Raw genomic sequence first — 23514 nt, forward strand, 5'->3', positions numbered from 1 at the left:
CATTTAGTGATATTTTCTGTCTTTTATGTAATTTGACATTTACAGCCAAGCGAGGATAGCTCAAAATGTGGCACGGGAAACAGCATATCATCCGTTTTCCGTCAGTACTTGCAGCTTTTTTGTTTTTGTAAAAAACTTAATAACTCTTCTATCAAAGAGTAAGACCCATTAATTCTGTTTTGAGAAGAGAAAGGTTAAATGCTTGTTCTCCGGCACCATTAGTACTGTTTTCCAGGGACAAACAGGAAATGTCTGGCATTTTACCTCGACTGCAAGTGAAATATTACACATGGCAACAACCGGAAAACAAAAGGAAAATAGATGAGACATTTGTCTTTAACCGCAAAAAGTAATTTAAAGGCAGTAGAGACCTTGTGCATTGTAACTGTGCAGTATTGTAGATTTTGCTGTGCTTTGAGTGAACTGTGTCATGTGAGAGGCTTAAGGTAAAGATGACATCACCCCAAGTATAAGTGATGGAAGTGTAGGGGGGGTTGGGCAGGTCATGGCTCAGCGATGAAGGATCCTTGTAAAATGTAAATTAACCTGCAGAATGCATAAGAAGACAAGCTCAGACTGACACTTATATGACAGGGGAGATGTCATGAGAGCGGTGGCTGCACAACACATCTGGGAAATTGAATTTTTCAGTGAATCAATCTGCGGCTCGGGCATCCTAATGATCCCTGAGCAGAGAATAGTGGTCAAGTGAACATCAGGATTAATTATGAATAATTGTGATTCTGACTGAAAGGCAGGGGAGAGGGGAACAGGGAGATATTGGATCCTTAAATGCAGATATTTGTATTTAAGGATTAATAGACTGCAGGAAGAATTGCACGTCGAATCAAATTAGACGAGATTATCTTGTGGGACTGCGAGCAAGCAAAGAAAACAGAAAAGGTGTTTTCTCTCCTCTCCCTCGTAGTGTTAAAGTGCCCCGAGGCGTCCATTCTGCCAGTCTGTTGAGCATATGGTGTTTATTTCACCGGTTTTAGTGCAACAAATCCGCTTGGTCTCAATTCAAGATATATTTAATTCTTACAAATCCGCCCTGTATGAAGGGGAGAGCGATCCAAAAACTCATCTTGTTTAATAAGTTGCCCATTAAACTACACGCCTGCACGTGTGGAAAAAATAACAAGGCATGAAAGATTTAAAATAGAAGGGAGCAATTCTGCATGAAGACCACATTATGGCAGCTTGACTGGATCTCAGAAAGAAGAAGCTTTTTCTCAGGAGACATTTAGACAAATCAGGAAAAGAAACACAGACAAATGATAAATAAAGCAAATAAAGCCCTGCAGTAAGTAACAATATAACTGTAAATGCTGTGTATAATATATATATAAGAACAATGTCAGGGTGTATGCTGCCTCACTGCAGAGACCACAGCATCAGTGAAACAGGATGACTCTGCTCCCTGCTCTCACTTCATGAGGTGTTATGATGAAAGATGATGATGGAAGTGCTATTAAACTGCTTTATATCAAAGACAGAAGTAATGAGATGAACAAAGGTGCCTGCAAGTCATCTGAAGGGATTGCAGCCATAAATTAAGTAAAAGCATGTTTATTTGTGTGTGTGTTACAGTAACAGCAGTGTTTACTTGTGCCCTCTGTGAAATGAGTCCTTCAGCCTCTCTGTGTAAAGAAAACTGATTACATTCACAAACAAAGCATCAATTACAGCTAAAGACACACATTTCAAGCCTGAGTGAGCTTTGAGCTAACAAAGCATTCATCATCGTCATTATAATCAGCCTCAACGGTCCCAAACAAAAGCACTTCTGAGGTCAGATGTGATCAAGACTGAAATGTAAACAGTTTTATCTGAACCAAAAGCTGCTTGGAAGTATTTCAATATCAGTAAGCGCTAACAGAGACAGTAAACATCCAACTTGCTAATGATTCATTAAAAAGTTTGTCATTTATTTAAAAAAACAAATAAAAACTAAGGCTTGTTCACAAGCACAATCATCTTGCATGGTCCTTTAGCACCATCTAGTGGTTAATATTATACATCAAGCTCACATTATATGTTTTCTTTCTTTTTCACTCATACATCTTCCGCCTATTTCCAACTTAACTTGTACCTTATTTTCCAAGGATTATCCACAGTATCAATACGGCTTTCCAAGGAAGTACATGATGCAAAACAAATCACACAATCAGAGTCGCATTCAGGCTTATTGGCGAGTCGGTTTTACATTGTTTTTGGTAAATAGCAATAACCATGGTAAGTAGAAAAATATAACCAAGTCAAGAAGCCTTGGAACAAAAATAAATACTTTTATCCATATTCTCACTCTCACTTTATTATTACAGTAGTTAGAACTTGGATGCATCAATCTTAGTGGAGTAGATATGCACGGTGCCGTCTTCTGGACAGGTGGAGGTAGAGCATAACTGATGAGCAGACATGGCATACATGGGAACATGCTGATTTTTGAGCCCTGTCTTAATTTGATCTCAAGTACACGTCTGAAAAGTTTCATGACTGCATCTCAGTACCTTTTCTATTATTTCTACTATTATTATTATCTTTTTCATGTTTCAAAAGTATTTTTATAATATATTATTACAGCATTTTGTTTGCTTTGTTTATAGCATGAATACATAATGGTGTGAGAGGTTGATATGTTGTTCAATTCTTTACCTCTCTCTTTAAAAACACTTTTAAATAACAAAATAATAGTAAATACTGACATTAAGTCTTTAAATTAAAATGATAACTTTCAGCTAATCTGTCATCGATTCCCTTCCCTCTAAACTCTCGAGTTGCCAAATTGTTGAGCTGGCGTTCCCCTTAGAAACTACGTCCTCCATGTCTGTATGTTAAAGTGCTGCGTACGTGCTGCTACATCAGGCGAACTAGTGTAGTGACCTCCGCCAGCTCAGTCTCATTCCCACCTCGTCAAATATCATAGCTCTGCTAGCATTTTCTTTTTCAAAATAAAAGCCTGAAGATGGCAGCTGTCAACAGCTGTTCGATATTTGCAATGGTGCAAAATATTTCTTATGAAGGAAAATATTGCGATATTCGATAATATCTCATATTAGTCCAAACCTGAGCTGAAAATCGTTTAACTCATGAGCTGCTCAGCTGCAATCATGAATTTTGAGACCTCAGTGACAACTTCCTGATTAGCAGGACCCTCTATGAACCAGGATCTGTGCCAGCTTGACAATTTTTTTTTCATAAATGATCAAACCAGCAGCAGCACCAGCAGCAACAAAGGGGCAACAACAGTAACAACAGCATCAATTACTATTGAAACTGGCGCACTAGCCATCAGCCCAGGATTTCCTTCATCATCCTGTATTCCAGCTGTGGGACCTGCGGAGCAGAAAACAGGTGTGAGGTATCACCAAGTCTCAACGGCACAAATTCAACCAGAATCTTGACTCACCTGATTCTTCAACCTTCAGGTGAATGGTGTTGACCAGTTTAGGTGGGTTAGGGTTAGGGTCTATCTTTCTGCGTCCTGCATTTTCCTCTGCGATTAGGCACTCATAGGTTCCAGAGTCGTTGATGGTGACGTTCTTCAGAACAATCGAACCATCTCCATCCTTCATCTCGGGATCGCTCAGCTCCACTCGACCTCGGAAAGAAGGGTTCTGGAAGTTTTCACTTAGGATGCCATCTCTGAAGTGGAACACGTATTTGTCAGTCTTTGGTTCAGTTCTGTTCCACGCTAACAGAGAGACGCCACCGCTGGAACCCTGACATGGAAGTGTGACATCTTCTCCAGGCCTTACTGTTATATCTTGTGGATCTGAACAAGAAAAAAGCAGAAAGCAAACATTAAATCAACAACATCAAAACATTTCTTTCTTTCTCATGTGAGTAATTAAAACAGAACGCAACGTGCAGCATTCATGATATTCTTTGTAAATCACAAGTGGAGCATTTTTCAAATCTGGGTCTTAGGTACACACGACTAGAAGCATCTCTTGTCGAGCTGAGGTCTCCACACCAGCACCAGACACTGTATGGATTATTAAGGCAAAGTGCTGTCGAAAAAAATACGGTCTTTGCAAGGAGTTTATGATCATGCAGAGTCAGAGAGACTTAGTAGAAGTAGTAACAGTAGCAGCATTTCCTGTCTTGAGGTAAAATCAAACTGTATCCCTATAAACTGTTGTCTCATCCAGTATCTTGTTTGAGGAAATACTGATATACCTTAAAAAGTCGATTTACCGACAAGCCCTACTGACTAAGTACAGTTAAAATGTTGTGTCACCTTAATATAGTTTAAAATAGAGCAATCCAAGTTATATTAATTATTAAACTCTGCCAATTTAAGTTATTACCATTTACTAGGGGTCAACCAATATGGCTTTATCAGTGCCGATACCGATTATTAGAAATCAAGGAGATTTAAAACAGATATTTGGGACCAATATTCATTTGCAGTAAAAAACAAACAAAAAACTTCCTCTGCACTACATTTATTTAATAATTCAGTCACTAGTTACTACTTTTTTAACTGTAAATGGAAATAATAGTCATCTAAAATAATAATAAAATATATATATATATAAAACTGCTATCATGAACACACATGATAGGAGAACATGACTTCCATTAACAATATGTTCAAGGTCAAGGTGCATTCAAGAGCACCTCGTAAAACAGGAAATATACACTGGAATGGCCACGAAAGTGGTTTAAAAACGGGAAACTTTTTTTTTTTTTAAATGCCAGTATAGTAATGTGTACAGTGCCTTTAAAAAGGATTCAGCCTAAATGGAATCCTGGTCAATATACAAAAAATATATACAAACCAAAAAATGAACCGAAAAAAAAACATTCAATGACAAGTTGAAAACAGATTTCTACAAAGTCAATTAATTAATTATATATAATGTAAAATAAGTGACTGCATCAGTACTCTATCACTCGCGTGTCAAGCACGGGCGTCTCGCCTGTTTCTACCGCGACACGCGCACAAAAACTCGACCTGAGAGCGACCTGTAGACAGTCACGTGGACATCATGCCGGCATTTTCCCACAGTTTCAATGTCTGTAGCCTATGTGTAGAACATGTCCCAAGTTGAAGTAAATACACACAACAGGTGAGGGACAGCTTCTCTATTTTACTTTCTCTCATACACCCTGTAACAGCACGTGCCATTTGCCTGTGTACTGACCTCAGATTCAATGGCGTTGCTCGTTATCGTAACGCTCTCCTTTTCTTCTGTACACGTGGTGCAGTAAACGAAGTGACACGGCTCCAATCAATGGCATGAACATCTTCAATAAAATCATACGTTTCCGTTAATTAGCTACTCACCAGCTGGCACGGAGTCAGGCTGAAGCATCAGGAGCGTTATCAGCACGGATGCAGGCCGCATCTTCAGGAAAGTTACACTCTCCTGTTCACACTTTCATTTAAGAATATGAGGGACCCTGACTGTTTTCGCTACTCTCAACCCCTAGGACCGACTTCTCTATGTACATCCTTGTTTCCCGTATCTGCGTCTTGGTTGATGAGAAACAATGAGTCTGACGCGGTAACGGGGTGTTCTTTACTGTAAATGGGCTGCTGCTTGTGATGTACACAGATTTGGAAATCCCGATTTGTAGAGTCGGGGTTTTTGCGTCAAAATGAAAGCGAAAGAAATGAATGTTTTGTATTCATGGCTCTTGAATGTCGCAGTATTTATTTTTCTTTCTCCCTTCGCCTCCTGTGTGAACTGTTATGCATCAAATACTCAGAACCTACTGGATAATAACATACTTTAACATGTGTCATTCAGTATCACCATGTCATCATAAGACAGCACTTAATAGTTCAGAGATAGATAGATAGATAGATAGATAGATAGATAGATAGATAGATAGATAGATAGATAGATAGATAGATAGATAGATAGGAGATTTGATTTAGTTGTTTAATTGTTGTCTGATCAAAATGCTCTGAAATGACAAATGACTTTATCTTTATCAGTGAAAAGGAAAGCAGGAGAGCTCATCAGACAAACAAGTTCATCATAGTTTAAAGAGTAACTAACCCATTTTACACATTTACGTGTGTTTGCAGGTCTTCAGTACTACTGTATAAAAAGAAAAAAGAAAGTAGACAATAACATTTGAAAATATTTTTAAAAATTAAATAGAATCTTTTATTTACAGCTGTACAGTATTTTTACAGGAATGTACAAAGTTCACAGGATTTTTTGAGCATTTCAAATGTTAGTTCCTTAAGGGGACAAAATAAATACTTTTATCCATATTCTCACTCTCACTTCATTATTACAGTAGTTAGAACTTGGATGCATCAATCTTAATGGAGTAGATATGCACGGTGCCGTCTTCTGGACAGGTGGAGGTAGAGCATAACTGATGAGCAGACATGGCATACATGGGAACATGCTGATTTTCTAACCCTGTTAGACCCCTAACACGTCTGAAAAGTTTCATGACTGCATCTCAGTACCTTTTCTATTATTTCTACTATTATTATTATCTTTTTCATGTTTCAAATGTATTTTTATAATATATAATCATAGCATTTTGTTTGATTTGCTCATAGTATGAATACATAATGGTGTGAGAGGTTGACACATCAGAAACTGCGACAACTACTCACCTCTCTCTTTAAAAACACTTTTAAATAACAAAATAATATTAAATACTGACATTAAGTCTTTAAATTAAAATGATAACTTTCAACTAATCTGTCACTGATTCCCTAAAATATTGCAATATTCGATAATATCTCATATGAGTCCAAACCTGAATTGAAGATCAACTTCAGAAATATCGTTTAACTCATGAGCTGCTCGGCTGCAATCATAAACACGCCACAATTCACATATTTATGTCACACACATACTGAGATGTGTGTGTGTGTCAGGGTTACAACATTGTGCCCTGATTTTCTTTCTTTCAGTCAATCTCTTTTAAGAATTTTTCCTGATTAGCAGGACCCTCTATGAACCAGGATCTGTGCCAGCTTGACATTGTTTTTTATAAATGATCAAACCAGCAGCAGCACCAGCAGCAACAACAGCAGCAACACCAGCAACAACAACACCAATTACTATTGAAACTGGCACACTCGCCACCAGCTCAGGATTTCCTTCATCATCCTGTATTCCAGCTGTGGGACCTGCAGAGCAGAAAACAGGTGTGAGGTATCACCAAGTCTCAACGGCACAAATTCACCAGAATCTTGACTCTACAAACTCACCTGATTCTTCAACCTTCAGGTGAATGATGTTGACCAGTTTAGGTGCGTCTCTCTTTCTGCGTCTTGCATTTTCCTCTGCAATTAGGCACTTATAGGTTCCAGAGTCGTTGATGGTGACGTTCTTCAGAACAATCGAACCATCTCCGTCCTTCATCTCGGGATCGCTCAGCTCCACTCGACCTTGGAAAGAAGGGTTCTGGAAGTTTTCACTTGGGATGCCATCTCTGAAGTGGAACACGTATTTGTCAGTCTTTGGTTCAGTTCTGTTCCACGCTAACAGAGAGACGCCACCGCTGGAACCCTGACATGGAAGTGTGACATCTTCTCCGGGCCCTACTGTTATCTCTTGTGGATCTGAACAAGAAAAAAGCAGAAAGCAAACATCAAAACATTTCTTTAAAAATTAATATATACTGATATTCTTTGTAAATCACAAGTGGAGCATTTTTCAAATCTGGGTCTTAGGTACACACGACCAGAAGCATCTCTTGTGACGTGCAGTGTTTGGTGTCTAGTCTGATGGCCAAAAGGCTCCATTTCGATCTCATCAGACCAAAGAACCTTCTTAGTTGACCTGGAGACTCCCATGGGTGAACTCTAGTCGAGATTTGATGAGCTTTCCTCAACACTGGCTTTCTCTTTGCCACTCTGCCATAATGCTTTGACTGGTAAAGAACAACAGTTGTTGTATGCAAAGTATCTCCCATCTCAGCTGCTGAAGCTTTAAACTCCTGCAGAGCAGTCATAGGTGTCTTGGTGTCCTCCATCTCTGCTCTCCTGCTTGCAAGGTCACTCAGTTTGTGAGGACGGCCTGCTCTTGGCAGATTTACACAGGTGCCACATTCCTTCCATTTTTATAATTAAGGGTTAACTGAAGATCTCCGCACACAAAACCGACCTGCACTTTCTTTCTTCCCCTTTTACTTTCTCTCCCTCGCTCCGCCTCCAGCTTTCTCGCTCTTTCAGCAGGGTAAAGGAAAATCACGTTATCATATTTATCCATAATTATCAAAGTCAAACACTCCATGTGATCACACAGGGCAGGCAGGAGGGAACGGTAACACAGTCCACACGCACCCTGTGTGCTCAGCCCGTAACAAGCAAGCGTGTCGAGCCGGTTTCCTGACTTCACATTCAGTGGCGCAGCTCGTTATAGTAACGCTCCAGTTTTCTTCTGAGCACATGTTGCTGTCACAATGTGACAGGGCTTCAGACAATGTGACGGGGCTTCAAACAATGCCATGAAAATATTCAATAACGTGATATGTTTCCATTCATAACTTACCGGCTGAGACAGACCCACAGTGAAGCGCCACGAGCAGGATACACCAAGCTGCCGGGCTGCTGCCCATCTTCAGGAAAACTTCGATAAGTTACGCTCTCCTGTTCACACTTCAGTGTAGGAATACGAGGGACCCTGGCTGTTTTCGCTACTCGCAACCCCTAGGAACGACTTCTCTTGATGTACATCCCCATTCCTTTCAGTAGCATCCACGTTTCCCTTGTTTTCGTCCGTTTTCTTGCGTGTTGCTCGAGTGTGAGGAGGGGCGAGGTGATGATGTCCTTACTGTAAGTCAGGGGCTGTTCCGAGGAATGAAGACATGTCATGATGTAGCCTAATGTGGTTTCAGAGCGCCCTCTGTATGAGGGATGTTTGGTTGTAACTGAAATTAAAACGACCAAATGGAAAATTAAGAGATAAATTAAAAAAGATTTATTTGTTTTACTACATTATTTGGAATAATTAGACTGTAATAATAATTTTGAAGAAAAAAAAACAATTGAAAAAGTCAATTTAAAGTTACCTCAAAGGACATAATAATACTGACAATATCCTCATAATATAAAATTTCATAAAATCTTTTCCTCAGGTGTACTGTCCCGTTAAAACTGATCTGGACTGTGTCAATGTCAAAGTGGACTTTATTTCATGGCACAGTTTTTGAGTGTATTTATGGTTCTTGAATGTCGCAGTACTTCTTTTTCCTTCTCTTTTTGCTTCCTGTGTTAAATGTTATGCACCAAAATACTACAATACAATACAGGAAAATTCCTTGTATATCAGAACCTACTGGATAATAACATACTTTAACATGTGTCATTCAGTATCACCATGTCATCATAAGACAGCACTTGATAGTTCACAGTGCAAAAGTCCATTTGTTTTTCCAGAGATTTGATTCAGTTGTTTGCTGTCGGCTCAAAATGCTCTGAAATTACAAATTATAATAATTATTTTTTAATCTTTATCAGTGAAAAGGAAAGCAGGAGAGCAGAGCTTTTGTCATGCTCATTAAACAAACAGGTTCATCATACTTTAATAGGTAACTCCACCCATTTTACACATTAACATGTGTTTGCAGGTCTTCAGTACTATTGAAAAAAGTAATATAAAGCCTTTTGGGGGCTATGTAGGTTTAGAAAGGCAGTCCACTTGTCAATCATTTCAGTCCCGTAACACTGTTGGACTCATTATGGTCAGTTTAAAGACAAATGATCAAAATCGATATAGCAGAAGCAGAGATATCTCCTTTTCCATTCCACGCATTCTTCCTCCTTTTTAAAACCTGGTGCCTACATTACCCACAATGCAACGTAGCCACTGAGTGACATCACTGGAGGATATTTACCAGATTACATGCAGCTTCCTCTGGAGCCACAAAAGGCAGCAGTACTCCCCAAGACTCGTAAATATACTTCAATATTTAAAACTGGTGGAATTAAGCTGGAACTTTTTCCTTTTGAACCACTAGATGTCATTAGAGGGCTGCAGCAGGTCCACTTCCCCTTTTTCAAGGGGAACATTTAATCCTCCACTCTGTTCTTCACACAGGATGTCATGCTCTCATCATGTTAAACCACTGATAATAAAACACTTCCTGCAAGCATTACCTCAAGAATGCAAAGTTATCCTGAAACTGTGAAGCTGTTGGAGGGAGTGTTGCGTTTGCATTAACTGCAACAACATAAAATAAAATATATCTGCAAGCAGCAATGAAGTTCAAGCACATTGCAAGCATTTGGATGCTTGTTTCTTAATTAACAGGAAGCATTTGAAAAAAAACTACATACACAAATTGCCTCATTGTTGGCAAGTAGGACTTTAATCCTAGATGTCTGTATCCTCAGAGAAGACGACTTACTGATGTGGTTTCCACACACCTTGTCACAAGATCAGGCAATGACATCACATGCATTTTTGTTCATTTAACCAAAAACATGAAATAAAATTCAGGAAGACGAAGAAAAACATCAGTATGACTATTTGACTGATTGATTGAGTGATTGACTGGTGGTTTTTGTGTAGTGATTTGAACATAGACAGCAGTCTTTGACAGGATGTTCAGGTGCTATAAAGCGTGTTGGTGCAGAATGATGTGATGAAGGCGTAGATCAGAGTTTCAGCAGCTGAAGAGGGTGAGGAAAGGAAACATCACATCTACCGCTGTCAGCCCAAAGCAGCCTTAAGTTTGCAGCTAGTCAGTTTCACATTGTTTTCATAACTTGCAGTCTGTGTCAGGTGTTGCTTCTTTTTTTTATCTCAGCTTCTTCATGACATTTTTTGTCTTTCTTTGCTTCATTTTATGGTTCAGAGCTTTATTTTGTAAACTGATTTATTACAACTAAACAACTGAAAGCTTTTGTAGCTTTAGTCAGTGGAGAGGAAACTACAACAGTTACAAAGGAAGAGGGAGTTACGTGATCAATCTGTAAATGTGACCAAACCACATTTTAAGATGGAGGCATCATCTCTACTGTGGCAGCTGTGTAAGTGCACTAAAAATATCAGCTTGAAAAAAATGTCCATCATTTTGTTTTTGCAGCAATGTTTGGCTCAGAACTGTAACATGGAAATAGTCTTATGAGAATGTTTGAAAGGTTGTGAAAATGTTTATATATTTTTCAGAACATGCTAGTTCTGAACTTTCCTTTAAAAAAAGATCAGCTTAGACTGGCAATAGACAAATTCTTTGCTTTAACGCAACATTATAAAGTAAACGTTGATTAAGATTAAGATTTTCACTAAGCCAGAGAATAAATCTCTCTGGAGATGGAAGGTTAACTGGTGATCCAGCCAGGTTGGCAGCCTGGCACCAGTTCTGACTGCTTTCAAATCTCTATTATAGACTAAATGATTAAGAAAGTCACATTTCCTCCTGTGTTGTTGTTATTTGTGACTGAGGAAGACGGAAACTCTCGAGGATGGGGGAGTTGTCTGTTGCCTCCTTCATGTTCTTATAGTTCGAGAGTGAGATGTAATGTTTCCTTCTTTGCATTTTTATACAATAACCACGCAAAGATCAGTGTGTGTGTGCTGCTCTCTGGTTGTATCAGAAACTGAAAGCAACCTGAATATTCTTTGTTTTTCTTTAGTTCTGACCTCACTGCTGTGCTGCCCAACAAATCAAGGTTAGCAAACTTCTTCTATCGCAGGTTGAAACCTGTGTGACTCTTTACAGACAGAAAAGTTAGTGTTCAGAGGAGTTTTAGAATCTGGAGAGGGAGGTGTTTGGCCCAGTTGAAAATATAAAAGATCATGAATGTATTTTAGCCACTACATCCTGTTGCCCTCTTCTTCCAGCCTCTCTGACTGTGCGTCCGAGCATGTCTCAGTTTTTCAGCTGGGAGTCTGTCTCTCTGAGCTGCGAGGTGGACGGCAGCTTCGCTGGGTGGATGTTTAGGAGGAACACAAGTGAAGAAGAGAAAACTACATGTGGAGCCAGCTGGGGAAAAGTAGTCGGTTATTCGTGTAATGTCAGATACATCGACCCACTGGACAGTGGAGTTTACTGGTGTGAGTCCACAGAGGGAGCGACCAGTAACACCGTCAACATCACTGTCACTGGTAAGGTCAGACTGTGGAGCAGAGTTATAGTTGTGTGTACATGGAAGTAATGCTGTGTTATCTCTGTGTTGAGGTGGTGCAGTGATCCTGCAGAGTCCTGTCCTCCCTGTGGTGGAGGGGGATAATGTCACTCTGCGCTGTAAAACAAGACCAAACCCCTCCGACCTGACAGCAGGTTTCTATAAAAATGGCTCCCTCATCAGGACTGAACCTGCAGGTCACATGACCATCCACCATGTTTCCAAGTCTGATGAAGGCCTCTACAAGTGTCACACCAGCAGTCATGGAATGTCTCGACCCAGCTGGATCACTGTCTCAGGTGATGAGATTACCTTTTTTTCAGGGTTTATGTCATCCAGATATTCAACTAACTAGGTGGGATTCTCTATACAGATAACCCTACAAATGCAGCCCCGCCCCCTGCCTCGGCCTCCGTCCAGCTTGTGTTCAGACTGGGCTTTCACTTGGTTGTGTTCTTTCCATACGGCGTCTCCACTTTCCTCATGGTGTCTTTATATCGGAACAGGCCCACAGGTAACCCTGAATAATCCACTGACCTTACAATCAATCATCTTTTATCACCGTTTACAAAATTAATCAAAAATGTTTGATGAACCCTTCTGACTGCCTACCCCTCTCCACAGCGACAGCTTCACCCAACCAAGCCGAGGACAAATTGGCTGAGGACTGTGACGACCTTGTGGCGGTCAGCACCGTGCATCACTTCTGAGCTGAACAGGTCACAGACAGACTTTACTGTAAGGCCTTCATCAGTAAGATGATGGCTATGATATCTTTGTAAATCTGAATATTTTGAATCATTTTGCTTCATGTTTGTTTTAGTAGTTGTGCCTGATGTCTCTGCTGTGCTCGAGTCACCGCAGAGTAAATATAGACCTTCACACATTATGATAACATTTGTGGGCTCTGTTTTCCGATGAGAAGTACTTGATGTGGTTTGATTGTGGCTAACAGACTGAGACATCCACCGCTTATCTGTGTTATCTGGTTTCTTCAGAAAACTATAAATCACCACAACTGGGTTATTAACAGACACTTCACACTGAGCCTCTTAAATCAGTGTGCGGCTTTAAATTCACACTTCTAAGTCATAAATCTGTTCTCACAGGGAGGGGACCAAAACCAGTCCCCACAAGATGATGTTTCAGGGTTCAGACTTGGTTTTTGGTTTGGGTTATGTGAGTGTTTACATTAGGTTTAGTGTTATGGTTAGGGTAAGTCTTCATGGAAGTGAGAAGTGAGAAGACTTTTGAAAGTGAGGATATTCTTGCTCATTTTCGGGAGTTTAACAGTTTCTATTTGGGTTCTTTTCATAACAAACCATCCAAATTATGGTTTGTGTTGTTTTTTATCAGATTTGCTCCTCAACAGGCTCTTTAAGTCAGACATACACAGAATTGATCAGTGGTGACTACAACACGATGCATTATGGTTAGTAGTCTGTCAAACTTGTTCTTGGCTCGCTGTGTCATCTTTGATTTTCAATGGTTTGCACTTTCATCAAAGCAGCATCATGTAGAAATTGATATTTTATGTGATTTGGCGCTTCTGAGAGCAACACAACTGTTGTAAATACAAATTTTAGGTTCATAATGTACGTGTTAACTACAAGCTCGGCACGCCATAACAATGTAACATGTGGAAAACTTGTCTGATGTCTTGCATGCTCAGGCATTTCTTGCCATGGCTGGCTGGTCAGCTGCTGATTTCATTAAATATCTGCAACACATAGACCTCTTAAAATATCGCCACAACCTTTACTTCTTCACATTCTGTTGATCATACTTGTACATTTGTTTTATGCTTTATTTATGTTTAAGCTAAAATTCTTACTTATGTTCTAGCGGCTCAGTGTATGATCAGCTTATAAGATATGGTTTCTTGTTGATATATTAAATTGTCCAGCAAAATTAAAATCTACAGTGACAAGAAAGACTCTTATTTGAAATTATTATTTGAAATTAATCTGAATATTTCTTTCACTAATCCCTAGGGCAGAAGACAAAGAGCAAATACAGAAGTTCCTGCAGAATCCAACTGTTTTTAGTCAAACTATATCCATGCTGAAAGCTTTTTAAGGTTAAGGGTCGAGAGCTAAACTTGGCAGCAATGACAGTGCTTCATCAGCAAGTGTAACAGCCAAACTAAAGTTGAAACCCGTGTGGTAATTGTTACATAAGTCAAAAGGTTTCCCAGTATCATCTCCTTAAATAGATGCCTCTTTTGGAGGTACATAAAACCTGTTAAACCCTGAAATGAACGAACTATTGATTAAACTCTACTAGATGATGGAAAAATAAAATAAAATAAAGCTTTTATGCTGAATAACTTCATAAAATCATGAATAGAAGTCATAAAAACACAAGAACAGGTGCAAAGGCTGAATGAGGTTCTGCATTGATGACGTATCGCCCTTACGTGACACGTCACTGGCCTGCGTCAGTGTAAAATGTAAACACTCCTCCAGCAGCAGCTTCCTCAGTCAGAGTCGGTGCAGCTAGCTAACATGATCCGCCAGCGTTTAATGCTCCTCCTGCCAAAGGTTTCCAGTCGTCGCTGCATACGTTATTGCTGTTATTAATCCATATCAGATGATGTTTAAAAATCTTTTTTGGGGATTTACAAGACTGCGTCAAGTTTCTGTCATAAAGTTAATCTTAGCGGCGGAGCTAGTTTCAGCTAGCTAGCTAACTAACTCTCAGACGTATAAAGCCTCTTTCTTTTGCAAAGACGCGACATTGTTTAGGCATTTTAATTTTTTTTAGGCTACAAACTGCGCGTGCTTTTTCGAAATGGTGCTTTCGTTGGTGAGCATTTGCGCCAGGGAGGTGGTGAGTGACCACAGCGCGTCACCCTGCTGGCTCAGGTGGGTGCCCAGAGAGCTGTACAGACCGCTGCTGGAGGCTGCCTTCACCGGCTGCAGACCGCTGGCTGTGGGCGAGCTGGTGCAGAGGTGGCCTGAACGCACGCTGCGTGTCGGCGGAAGGAGGAAACAAGGACAAACTGCGCCAAATCGACTCTGTATCCAGGCTCTGTTACTTGCAATTGTCAGAGGACTGTCGGACCAAAGGTAAGAAGTAGTTTAATACTCTTACTTGTGTTTGGATCATGATCTGTAATCTTGTTTTAAAAGCGTCCTTCCTTCTCATTGCTCTTTTCTAGATATGCCCTGCAAGTGCTGGACCTCTGTGGGATGCAAGGAGATGAAGGAGGGATGGGAGACCCCATGGGAGGCTGGTCTCTCACTGTAGCTCTCTGCACCATGGCTGTCCAGGCCAGAGCTGGAGCTCAGAGGGCACTTAGGAGAGAGGGAGAGCGGGAGAGGAAGAGGTTCTCAGCTCTGGAGAGAGAGAAGGATGTGAAAAGAGAGAGGGGACAGTGGAAAAGGGGAAAGGAACCAAATGGGGATGAGGAGAGCACAGATAATAAGGAGCTGAGGGGGAAATCATGTGGGATTCTGAGCGAAGAGGAGGTGATTCAAGGAGTGAGGAGGAGGATGGAGATGGAGAGGAAAAGAGAGAGTGCAGTGACAGGTTTAGGAGGCAGCAGAAAGGAGACAGAAAATATAAACAGTGATGTGTTGGTTCATGTGAGAGCTGATCTGTTTGTAAATGCTCGCTCCTGGGAGCGTGTTCGTGTGGCTCTGAGCACATCAGGACCCCTCAAGCTTCAGTGCAGATATCTGCGCGTGGAGGAGATTTCAGTGTCTAGTATCAGGACCCTGCTGGACCTCCTGCCTCGCCAGGGGCTTCTGGGCATCGATGTCCGCTACAGCAGCCTCGGGGTGGCTGGGTTGGCTGAGCTGCTGCCTCTGCTCTCCACCTTCCCAGCTCTAAACTCTCTTCGCCTGCACTACTGTAACTTGGACTTTCGCAGAGATCACCCTGGACAGGAGGAGGCCCTGAGGGACTTGTCTCTGGGTCTGACAAAGCTACAAGAGCTGCGACGGCTCAGCCTCACCGCTCTGCGCCTGCCTGGACAGCTCCGTGTGCTGCTCAGGTATGACCTGATCCCTCTTATACATGATGGCTCAATATCACATTTTTCTGCTGATTTCTATGTTATGAAAAATATCTTCTGAAATGCTACCGGTCATATTTGATAAACTCTTAGGCTACAAACTCATTTGTATTTGTCCAACCTCAGATTTAGTTGATCTCTAATGGAGGTGGAACAATTAACTGATTTGTTATTTTTCTGCTATCCAGTGCACTGATTCACATTAATATCTTATTTTAATTGGAAAGTGTAAAATTAAATAAAAATGTGTTTTTCTGATGTTTGATAAATATAAAAATAACATTTCATTTTTTGGTTGATCAGAAAATCAATCTGCAACTATTTTGATATTCGATTAGTTGTTAAAGACATTTTTGAGGAAAAAAATAATGATAATTTGCTGGTTACTTCCTTTAAGGTATAGTATATGTAGTTTTTTTAATTTGTTTTGGGTTTTTTTTGATAGTACAGTGAATATCTTTGAGTTTAAATTGCAATTTTAATGTTATGTTTCACTGTTTCCAGACATTTTATAGATATTTATTTATTTGTAAACAACTAATCTGTTGAGAAAATAATCAGCAGTTCAATCTGTGATGAAAAAAATAAATCACAGCCCTAATCTCTCACTGAAAGGTCCAGTGTGTAGGATTTGGATGGATATGACAGCTTCAGTTCCCTGTCAGTAAATCCCACATATGTAGCAGTCTGTCATTGCAGGGAGAAAATGTGTCCTTTGCCATAAAGTGATGACAAACACAAACAATCAGCAGGTCCACCTTTGCCATGAGTTGTGACGTGACGACCGTTTCACATAACATGATCTGTTGATGCCTTTATTCATAGTGCAAAAACTCAGAAAAATCGAGCTCACTGCGAAAATAAAAAAAATATTGATGTGTAAAGTTAAGTTTTATTTAGGATTATGAGATTAGAGATAGAAACACAAACAATTAAACCTCTATAATGAATATTTAAATGTTGTGTCCTTCCTTCTCTTGTCACAGCTCACTGCCTCAGCCTCTAGAGATACTGGAGCTGCCATATTTGAGACTGAGCCCCGCCGACCTTGCCTATCTGTCCTGCAGCCATCACGCCTCCACGCTGCAGCAGCTGGATCTAAGCGAGAACCATCTGGATGAAAACACCCTCCCCTCCATTCGCCGCCTCCTCTCCCAGGCTTCCAGCAGCCTGCAGCACCTCTCTCTGAGCGGCTGCGGCCTCACCGATGGCCTGCTGGGACTCTTGCTGCCCTCGTTGGGAGGCTGCTGGGCACTCAAGAGCTTGGCTTTGGCCCTGAACCCTCTCTCCATGGCTGGCCTCATGGACCTGGTGAGGATGGCTGTGAGAATGCCCTCCCTCCGTCACTTACTGTACCCAAACCCCCTGGAAGACTACCAGCCTGGCCTTCCTGACCTGCCCTCCAGCGCTCAGCTGTTAGACTGGCCACTAGATGAAGCCACAGACATCAACACGACCAGCAGCCAGCTCAACAGGGTGCTGATAGACGGCGGACGCTCTGACCTCTTTCTGACATGCGACCTGCTGAATTATGATAAAGACCTGGTGGACTAGAGCAGAGGTGCTTTTTAGTTTGCTTACCGACACGCCAGAGCAATGTAGATACACCTGACAATCAAATTGTCATCATTGTCACCTTTATCACCAACTGTCTCATATAAAGGATTCATTATTCCGTAATGCTTTCTATAAATACAGATAACTGGAACCAAGTAGCAAGACACTCAATACAATGCAGACCTCCATCGAGGCAAATCAATCTTCTTTTTAATCTCCTTTCAAAATTGAACGATAGGAGTAGTTACACAAAGTTTGGGTCAGGGGGAAGTCATTGTCTTTAAAGCAACAGGTTTGTCATCAGGAAAAGGATCAGAAAATGACGTGTTTAAAAATGTAAGATTTTGGACATATGGAGGAGACAGGAAGAGAGCTGCAACAATTAATTGATTAGTTGTCAACTATCAAATTAATCTTGACTACTTTGATAATCAATTTATTAGTTTGAGTTATAAGTGAAAAAATGATCTGATTCCAGCTTCTTATTTGTGAATATTTTCTGGTCTGGTCTTTACTCCTCTATGACGGTATTCTGAATATCTTTGGGTTGTGAACAAAACAAGACATTTGAGGACGTCGTCCAGTTGACATTATTCATCATTTTCTGACATTGATCTAATAGTTTAATAGAGAAAATATGCAGATTAGTCAAAAATGAAAATAATCTTTAGATGCAGCTCTAAACAGCCATTCATCAATACAATGGTGCTTTACTACCTTATTAAGTTCACCCGTTCGCTGTATAAATTCAATTGTTGCACATGCGTCAGTGCTGGTTTTGTACCAAATTTATTGTTTGTAAAAGATGAATGTCGCTCTGATTGAAGATCACAGCCCTCGTGCCTTTTACAAATGTCACCAGTACTGTCTTTACACAAGACACACATTCACATACAGATTATTATGTACATACTACAATTCAACAACCAAAACTAACTGCAAGTATGACTGTGGTTTCTTTTGTAATGTGCGTTTGCTAAGTTTGCATAGCTTTCCTTAAATAACAAGTGAATACGTTACATTTTTTAAATATGCAGACCAATGAGCTGAGTGTTGTTCTTCTGCTTTATTTACCAAGTAATGTACATTGTGCTGTTCTGCTTTACATATTTGTTATACCGTATTTCTTGGATATCTGTTTTAAAATGTTCAGGTTTACTAGTTTTTTTTATTATTAACTCAGTTTGTATATTGAATCAAAAACAATCAACATTATCAGGAAAAGACTGTACCAAATCAGCCTTGTACCACATGAATGCATTTACATACTGTCACGCAATAAATCAGTACTAAAGAAACGTTTCAAGGGTAATTTAATTGTCAAAAAAAAAACATTTTTCAAACTATGAACTAAGTTTGTTACATGACTCATCAGGTGTTTAAGGCAAACTTAGCTGACTTGGTCCAGTGTGGCACAGTAAATTCTGATTGTTGTAGGTTTTCTACCTTTTCAGAAAAAGTGAATATCACAGCCTTTTTCGTCTGTTCTCTCTGGTCATGTAGCACCAATTTAAAAAATACTTCCTACTCCATACACATCCCTGTTTTATGAAAAGACCAATCGAAGACTAACCATCTTATTTGCTTTAACCATCTACTGTTTGTTTTGATTATATTGTAAATTGTCCATAACACTAGTCCAGTGGACAAAACGTGGTGAAGTGCCCTCTAGAGTGCATACAGCTTGTGCCCTTTTTATTTTATTTTAATGTGATGTTTGAATGTCTTATCTTTTCCTGTCTCTTGGAAGAATAGCTATTACTGCAGCAATCTCTAATGGGGATTCTAAATAAACAAATCAAATAAACTATCTTTCCAGTGATGAAATACCTCTTTAATGAAGGTGTTACAGACTTAAGAAAGAGGCATCATCTGTAGTAGTCTACGTATGACTGGTGTAGAAAGAAGTAGCGGCGGGTTGAGACCTTCACCCAGTCCTCGTCTGAGTAGATGTGGAAGGGGAAAAGAGTGACCCGAGAAATAGGCAAAGAGATGAAACTGGGAAAGTGTGTGAGGAAGGGGCGGTTTCTCAGGGGAGGCAGAGTTGAACCTGCATGACAAGAATACATCAGATGTTTTAAACCGGTAGATTTCTACAATCATAAGTCTCAGTAAATTTAAATCTTACCTGGTGGCCTGGACATCCTGCCCATGGTGTAAGTCTCTCCTAGACGAAGGATTGGTTGAGAACTACTACAAAAATAGACAGTTGGATTAGATTAAAACTGTATTAGACTACCTTTTGCAGGACAATCTACTGTATGTAGATGTATGACTTTTACATACCAGTCATATGGGGGCAAAACCACAGTGTTTTTGTGGTCAGCAGGTACAACACATCGGGCCTTTCTGTACTCGTCTTTTCGGACAGAGCAGAAATAATTCAGCACATCCACCGTGCTGAAGCTTGGCGGTTTCCACTTTGCCATGCTCCTGAGGTACAGATACCTGTCATGTTCCTGGTGGTGTGGAAAGAGAGAGAGGGAGAGCAGTTAATCACTTACAGTGGCAAGCCAAAACCAGCCGCGACAACATGCCTGTGAACAACACTGTGACAAGCTCTCATGTCCTCCTATTTAGAGGAGTTAAGGTCACAGTAAAGGACATCAGAAGTGGTGGAGAGCTGATTCACAGAAGGAGTGCCTCTCAGTTTTCAAACACCTGTTCTGTCCTTTTGTCACACTCAAAAATACTCTAATGGATGGTGATGGTGATAATGATTGCGAAAGATGTTCCAATTTTTTCCAGACGTAGACAAAAGTTAAAGCTGGTAAGAGAGATTAAGATTTAAATGTCTTTGTTACTTTGTATTTGGAGATCCATAACTCCAGCCAACGATCGGCTCTGTCATGGAGGCTCTTCCAGATGTCAGAGGGGTCCTGCAGCTCCGAGTCCCAGCTCTCCAGCTCCGGCCACAACCACTGCTCAGCCTCATTTACCCCTAATGTAGTCAGCATGTGCAGCACTGTTTCACTATTGACAGAACAACAAGATAATACAAACTTTCATAAAGTTTAAATTTCTTTCACATGCAATTTCTATTTCTTTATTGGCCACTCTGGGGCAGTGAAAAGTTTTTATGGTGAACATGGTAGCAAACAGCTGCTTATTCACACATCCAGCAGATATGAAGCAACATTATCACTCATTATTTGTTTAGTTGATGGATATCAACCAATATTCACTCTCCTTTAGTTCTGTTTTGGTCCCTACCAACTCCTCAGGGAGTTATCTGGCAATGTAGCTGCTAAATCTTCCACTCTGTTCACCACCTAGTCTCTAATTGTGTCTGTCTGCTGTTTTGGGCTCAGTGGGTGGTTTAAAATGAGGTTTTACAGCTTTTTCACTTAAAACAGCTACCTGCTGAGGCCGAAAATTGAGCTACAGGAGCGATGAGAGTGAATTGAAACAGTAGGATAGCTAAAAAATGAGCTAAGGCTCTGTAGATTATTTGATACCACTTTAAATTCATACATTATTATTCTAAAAATATCGATTACAGCCGCGTAATAGGCCTGTGTTGTCATTAATTGTTATTTCAACATTGATGGACTCACCGGAGACCCAGTTTTTTAAAAGTTAGAAGAGCGAGAAGCTTTTTCACAAGGTCACAGCTGGCAGGTTTCAGACTCATCAGCAGATTTAACATCTCAACGAGCACGGTCCGCTCCACAGGTGACTGAAACACACAGGAAATAACAGTTTGACACATCTACCTCTTAAAATGCACAGTGACATTCTTGATGCTGCGCATACAGTACCATGTGAGGTCCAACAAACTTGGTTAGCAAGTCAATGAGGCCTTGGTAAAGCTTGTCTGTGTTCTGTAAGAGTCCCTGGCTGTGCAGCGCCTGCAGTGCAGCAAGGATCTTCATCTTAGATGGAGCGCTGCAGGTGTCGAGACAGCCCAGCAGCTGCAAGGAGAAGTCCTCTGGGGACAGGGAGCTCGGGATGCACTGCATACACAGAGACAGAGGATCTCAACCTGGACTTTTTATATAATTTCCTGGTTAAACCTCAGATATATACAGTATTTCTCTATGAATAACATAGGCTACCTTTGTATCAGGATACAGGTCTTTAAACCAGGCTGCTTCTGCAAACTGTTTGAGGAACATCAGCACCTCAGGGCTGGGTTCCTGTCGTGGAAGCGGTGTTGGGGTCCTCGGAAGGCAAGGAGGTGGAGTAGGAGTAGGAGTAGGAGTAGGAGTTGGAGTAGGAGCTGGAGTTGGAGTTCTGGGTTTGGGTTGCTCCATTGGAGAAATGATCTCTGGAGGCTACAAGGGCAAGAGCAAATATGCACATACAGCAAATACACAAAATGAGAGCTGCTGTTTCAAATGAAGACAAAAATGCTCTTACCTCTTCATCCCTCTCTACGATGATGGGTTTTTTGGGTATGACAACAGGCCTTGGCTTGACTTTCATCAGGGTCTTTGGTTTAGAGATTTTTGCTGGAGCCTTTTCTTCCTGCACATAAAGAAGCAGACAACAACTTTGCTTCGAGACATGCGTACATATAACTGTACATTTTGTGACAGAAGTCCAGAATGACTTAGAATGCGGTTTTGCTCATCATGCTAACAGTTTTTACCGTCTTTTTCTCCACAATCACAGGAATGTTTAATTTAGGTTCAGGGCAGACTTCCTCTTTTAACTCAGGGAGGTTACAGGGCTTGTCATCACATGGTTCAGGATAAATTGGAAGTTTATTTGGGTCAAACGTCTCCCCCAAATCAATCTGAAAACACAGCATTATGCTATTACTGATATACTTCACTCTGCATAACAAAAATGTGCAAAACATTGACACAAAATGGCTGATTTGTAATAGCTGAGGCAAAAACATTACCATTTTTGTTTGAAGAAGCTTGTAGATAGATTTGTGTTTCATCTTCATACACAGAAATTAGTGTCATATTAAACCTATAAAGGATAAGTTCACCCAAAAATGAAAACTCAGTTATTGTCTGTTCACCTCAATGCTGATGGAAAGTGGGGTGAAGTTTTTGGACTCATTTTTATGGACTCATTTTTATGTCAGTTGTTTTTTTTACGTTTTAAAACAAGTCCTCATCTACTTCAGTTGTTTAGGAGAATGCTGCAATGCAGTTTTACTGTGAAGTTCCAGAAATGTTTTGAGGAACACAAAACTTCAACCGACTTTCCATCAGAACGAGGGTGAGAAGTTCGTGACTGAATTGTCACTTTTGGGTGAACTTATCCTTTAAGCTGATGCACAAAGGAGCTAGCTTCAGACTGTCACAGTGTATTAAATGAAAAGTTGGTCATGAAGTATTGAATGCAGGTAAAGTGAAGGAAGGAAAATAAAGAAACCTCAATCCTGGGCGGGAGCCTATATATCATCTTCATGTAGCGATCAAAAGCCTCTTTCTTGGTTTCCTTTGTACTGGGAGGCTTCCCTTTCTTGCATTTCACTGAGCCTTCGAGGAGTGCAGCTAGGTCCTTGTTCGAGGTCACTAAGCTTTCATACTCCTGGACCAAGACAGACGGAAAAGATTTTCACCAAGGTGTTTGCACACATTTTTCATAGTGTCAGTGACATGTCTTAAAATCTATTAATCCACATACCTTCTGTCTCCACATGTCTTCCTCTCCCTCATCTTTGTCTGGACTTGCATTCCTGTTTGCACCAATATTGCTCACAGCTTATTCGGTCATTGTTTTAAGTTATTATTTGTATATAATATTAATAAATCTTACTTTCTTTTGCTTCTCTTTTCTGTATTCTCAACGATAGGCAAGTCAGGGACAGGCTCAGCACAATAAGTGTGAAGAAGCTGGAAACAGAACAAGATTAAAGAAACATTTTGATTATATTTTGCAGCTTTGGTTAAAATGTCTGAAC

At 40.4% G+C, this 23514-nt stretch overlaps 4 protein-coding genes across 4 annotated transcripts; 2 read left to right on the top strand and 2 right to left on the bottom strand.

Moving 5' to 3' along the window:
• Positions 1–1910: 1910 nt before the first annotated feature.
• LOC141014785 (butyrophilin subfamily 1 member A1-like) lies at positions 1911–5507 on the bottom strand. Its single transcript, XM_073488694.1, has 3 exons — positions 5300–5507; positions 3413–3778; positions 1911–3339 (listed from the first exon to the last, which is right to left on the bottom strand). The coding sequence occupies exons 1-3, from the start codon at positions 5358–5360 to the stop codon at positions 3209–3211; spliced, it is 558 nt and encodes a 185-aa protein (XP_073344795.1). The 5' UTR covers positions 5361–5507; the 3' UTR covers positions 1911–3208.
• A 647-nt stretch (positions 5508–6154) lies between these two features.
• On the bottom strand, positions 6155–8745 carry LOC141014852 (nectin-4-like). The gene is made up of 3 exons (XM_073488783.1): positions 8487–8745; positions 7202–7555; positions 6155–7120 (listed from the first exon to the last, which is right to left on the bottom strand). Exons 1-3 carry the CDS (start codon positions 8551–8553, stop codon positions 6942–6944), a joined length of 600 nt encoding a protein of 199 aa, XP_073344884.1. The 5' UTR covers positions 8554–8745; the 3' UTR covers positions 6155–6941.
• Positions 8746–10727: 1982 nt separating this feature from the next.
• On the top strand, positions 10728–13965 carry LOC141014733 (Fc receptor-like protein 5). The gene is made up of 6 exons (XM_073488637.1): positions 10728–10969; positions 11576–11611; positions 11784–12047; positions 12121–12366; positions 12441–12581; positions 12692–13965. Exons 1-6 carry the CDS (start codon positions 10939–10941, stop codon positions 12775–12777), a joined length of 804 nt encoding a protein of 267 aa, XP_073344738.1. The 5' UTR covers positions 10728–10938; the 3' UTR covers positions 12778–13965.
• Positions 13966–14525: 560 nt separating this feature from the next.
• On the top strand, positions 14526–18943 carry LOC141014963 (leucine-rich repeat-containing protein 14). The gene is made up of 3 exons (XM_073488910.1): positions 14526–15138; positions 15231–16067; positions 17075–18943. The coding sequence occupies exons 1-3, from the start codon at positions 14861–14863 to the stop codon at positions 17640–17642; spliced, it is 1683 nt and encodes a 560-aa protein (XP_073345011.1). The 5' UTR covers positions 14526–14860; the 3' UTR covers positions 17643–18943.
• The last annotated feature ends 4571 nt before the right edge of the window (positions 18944–23514 follow it).

The sequence above is a fragment of the Pagrus major genome, chromosome 19 (assembly GCF_040436345.1).
Source record: "Pagrus major chromosome 19, Pma_NU_1.0".
Taxonomy (NCBI): Eukaryota; Metazoa; Chordata; class Actinopteri; order Spariformes; family Sparidae; genus Pagrus; species Pagrus major.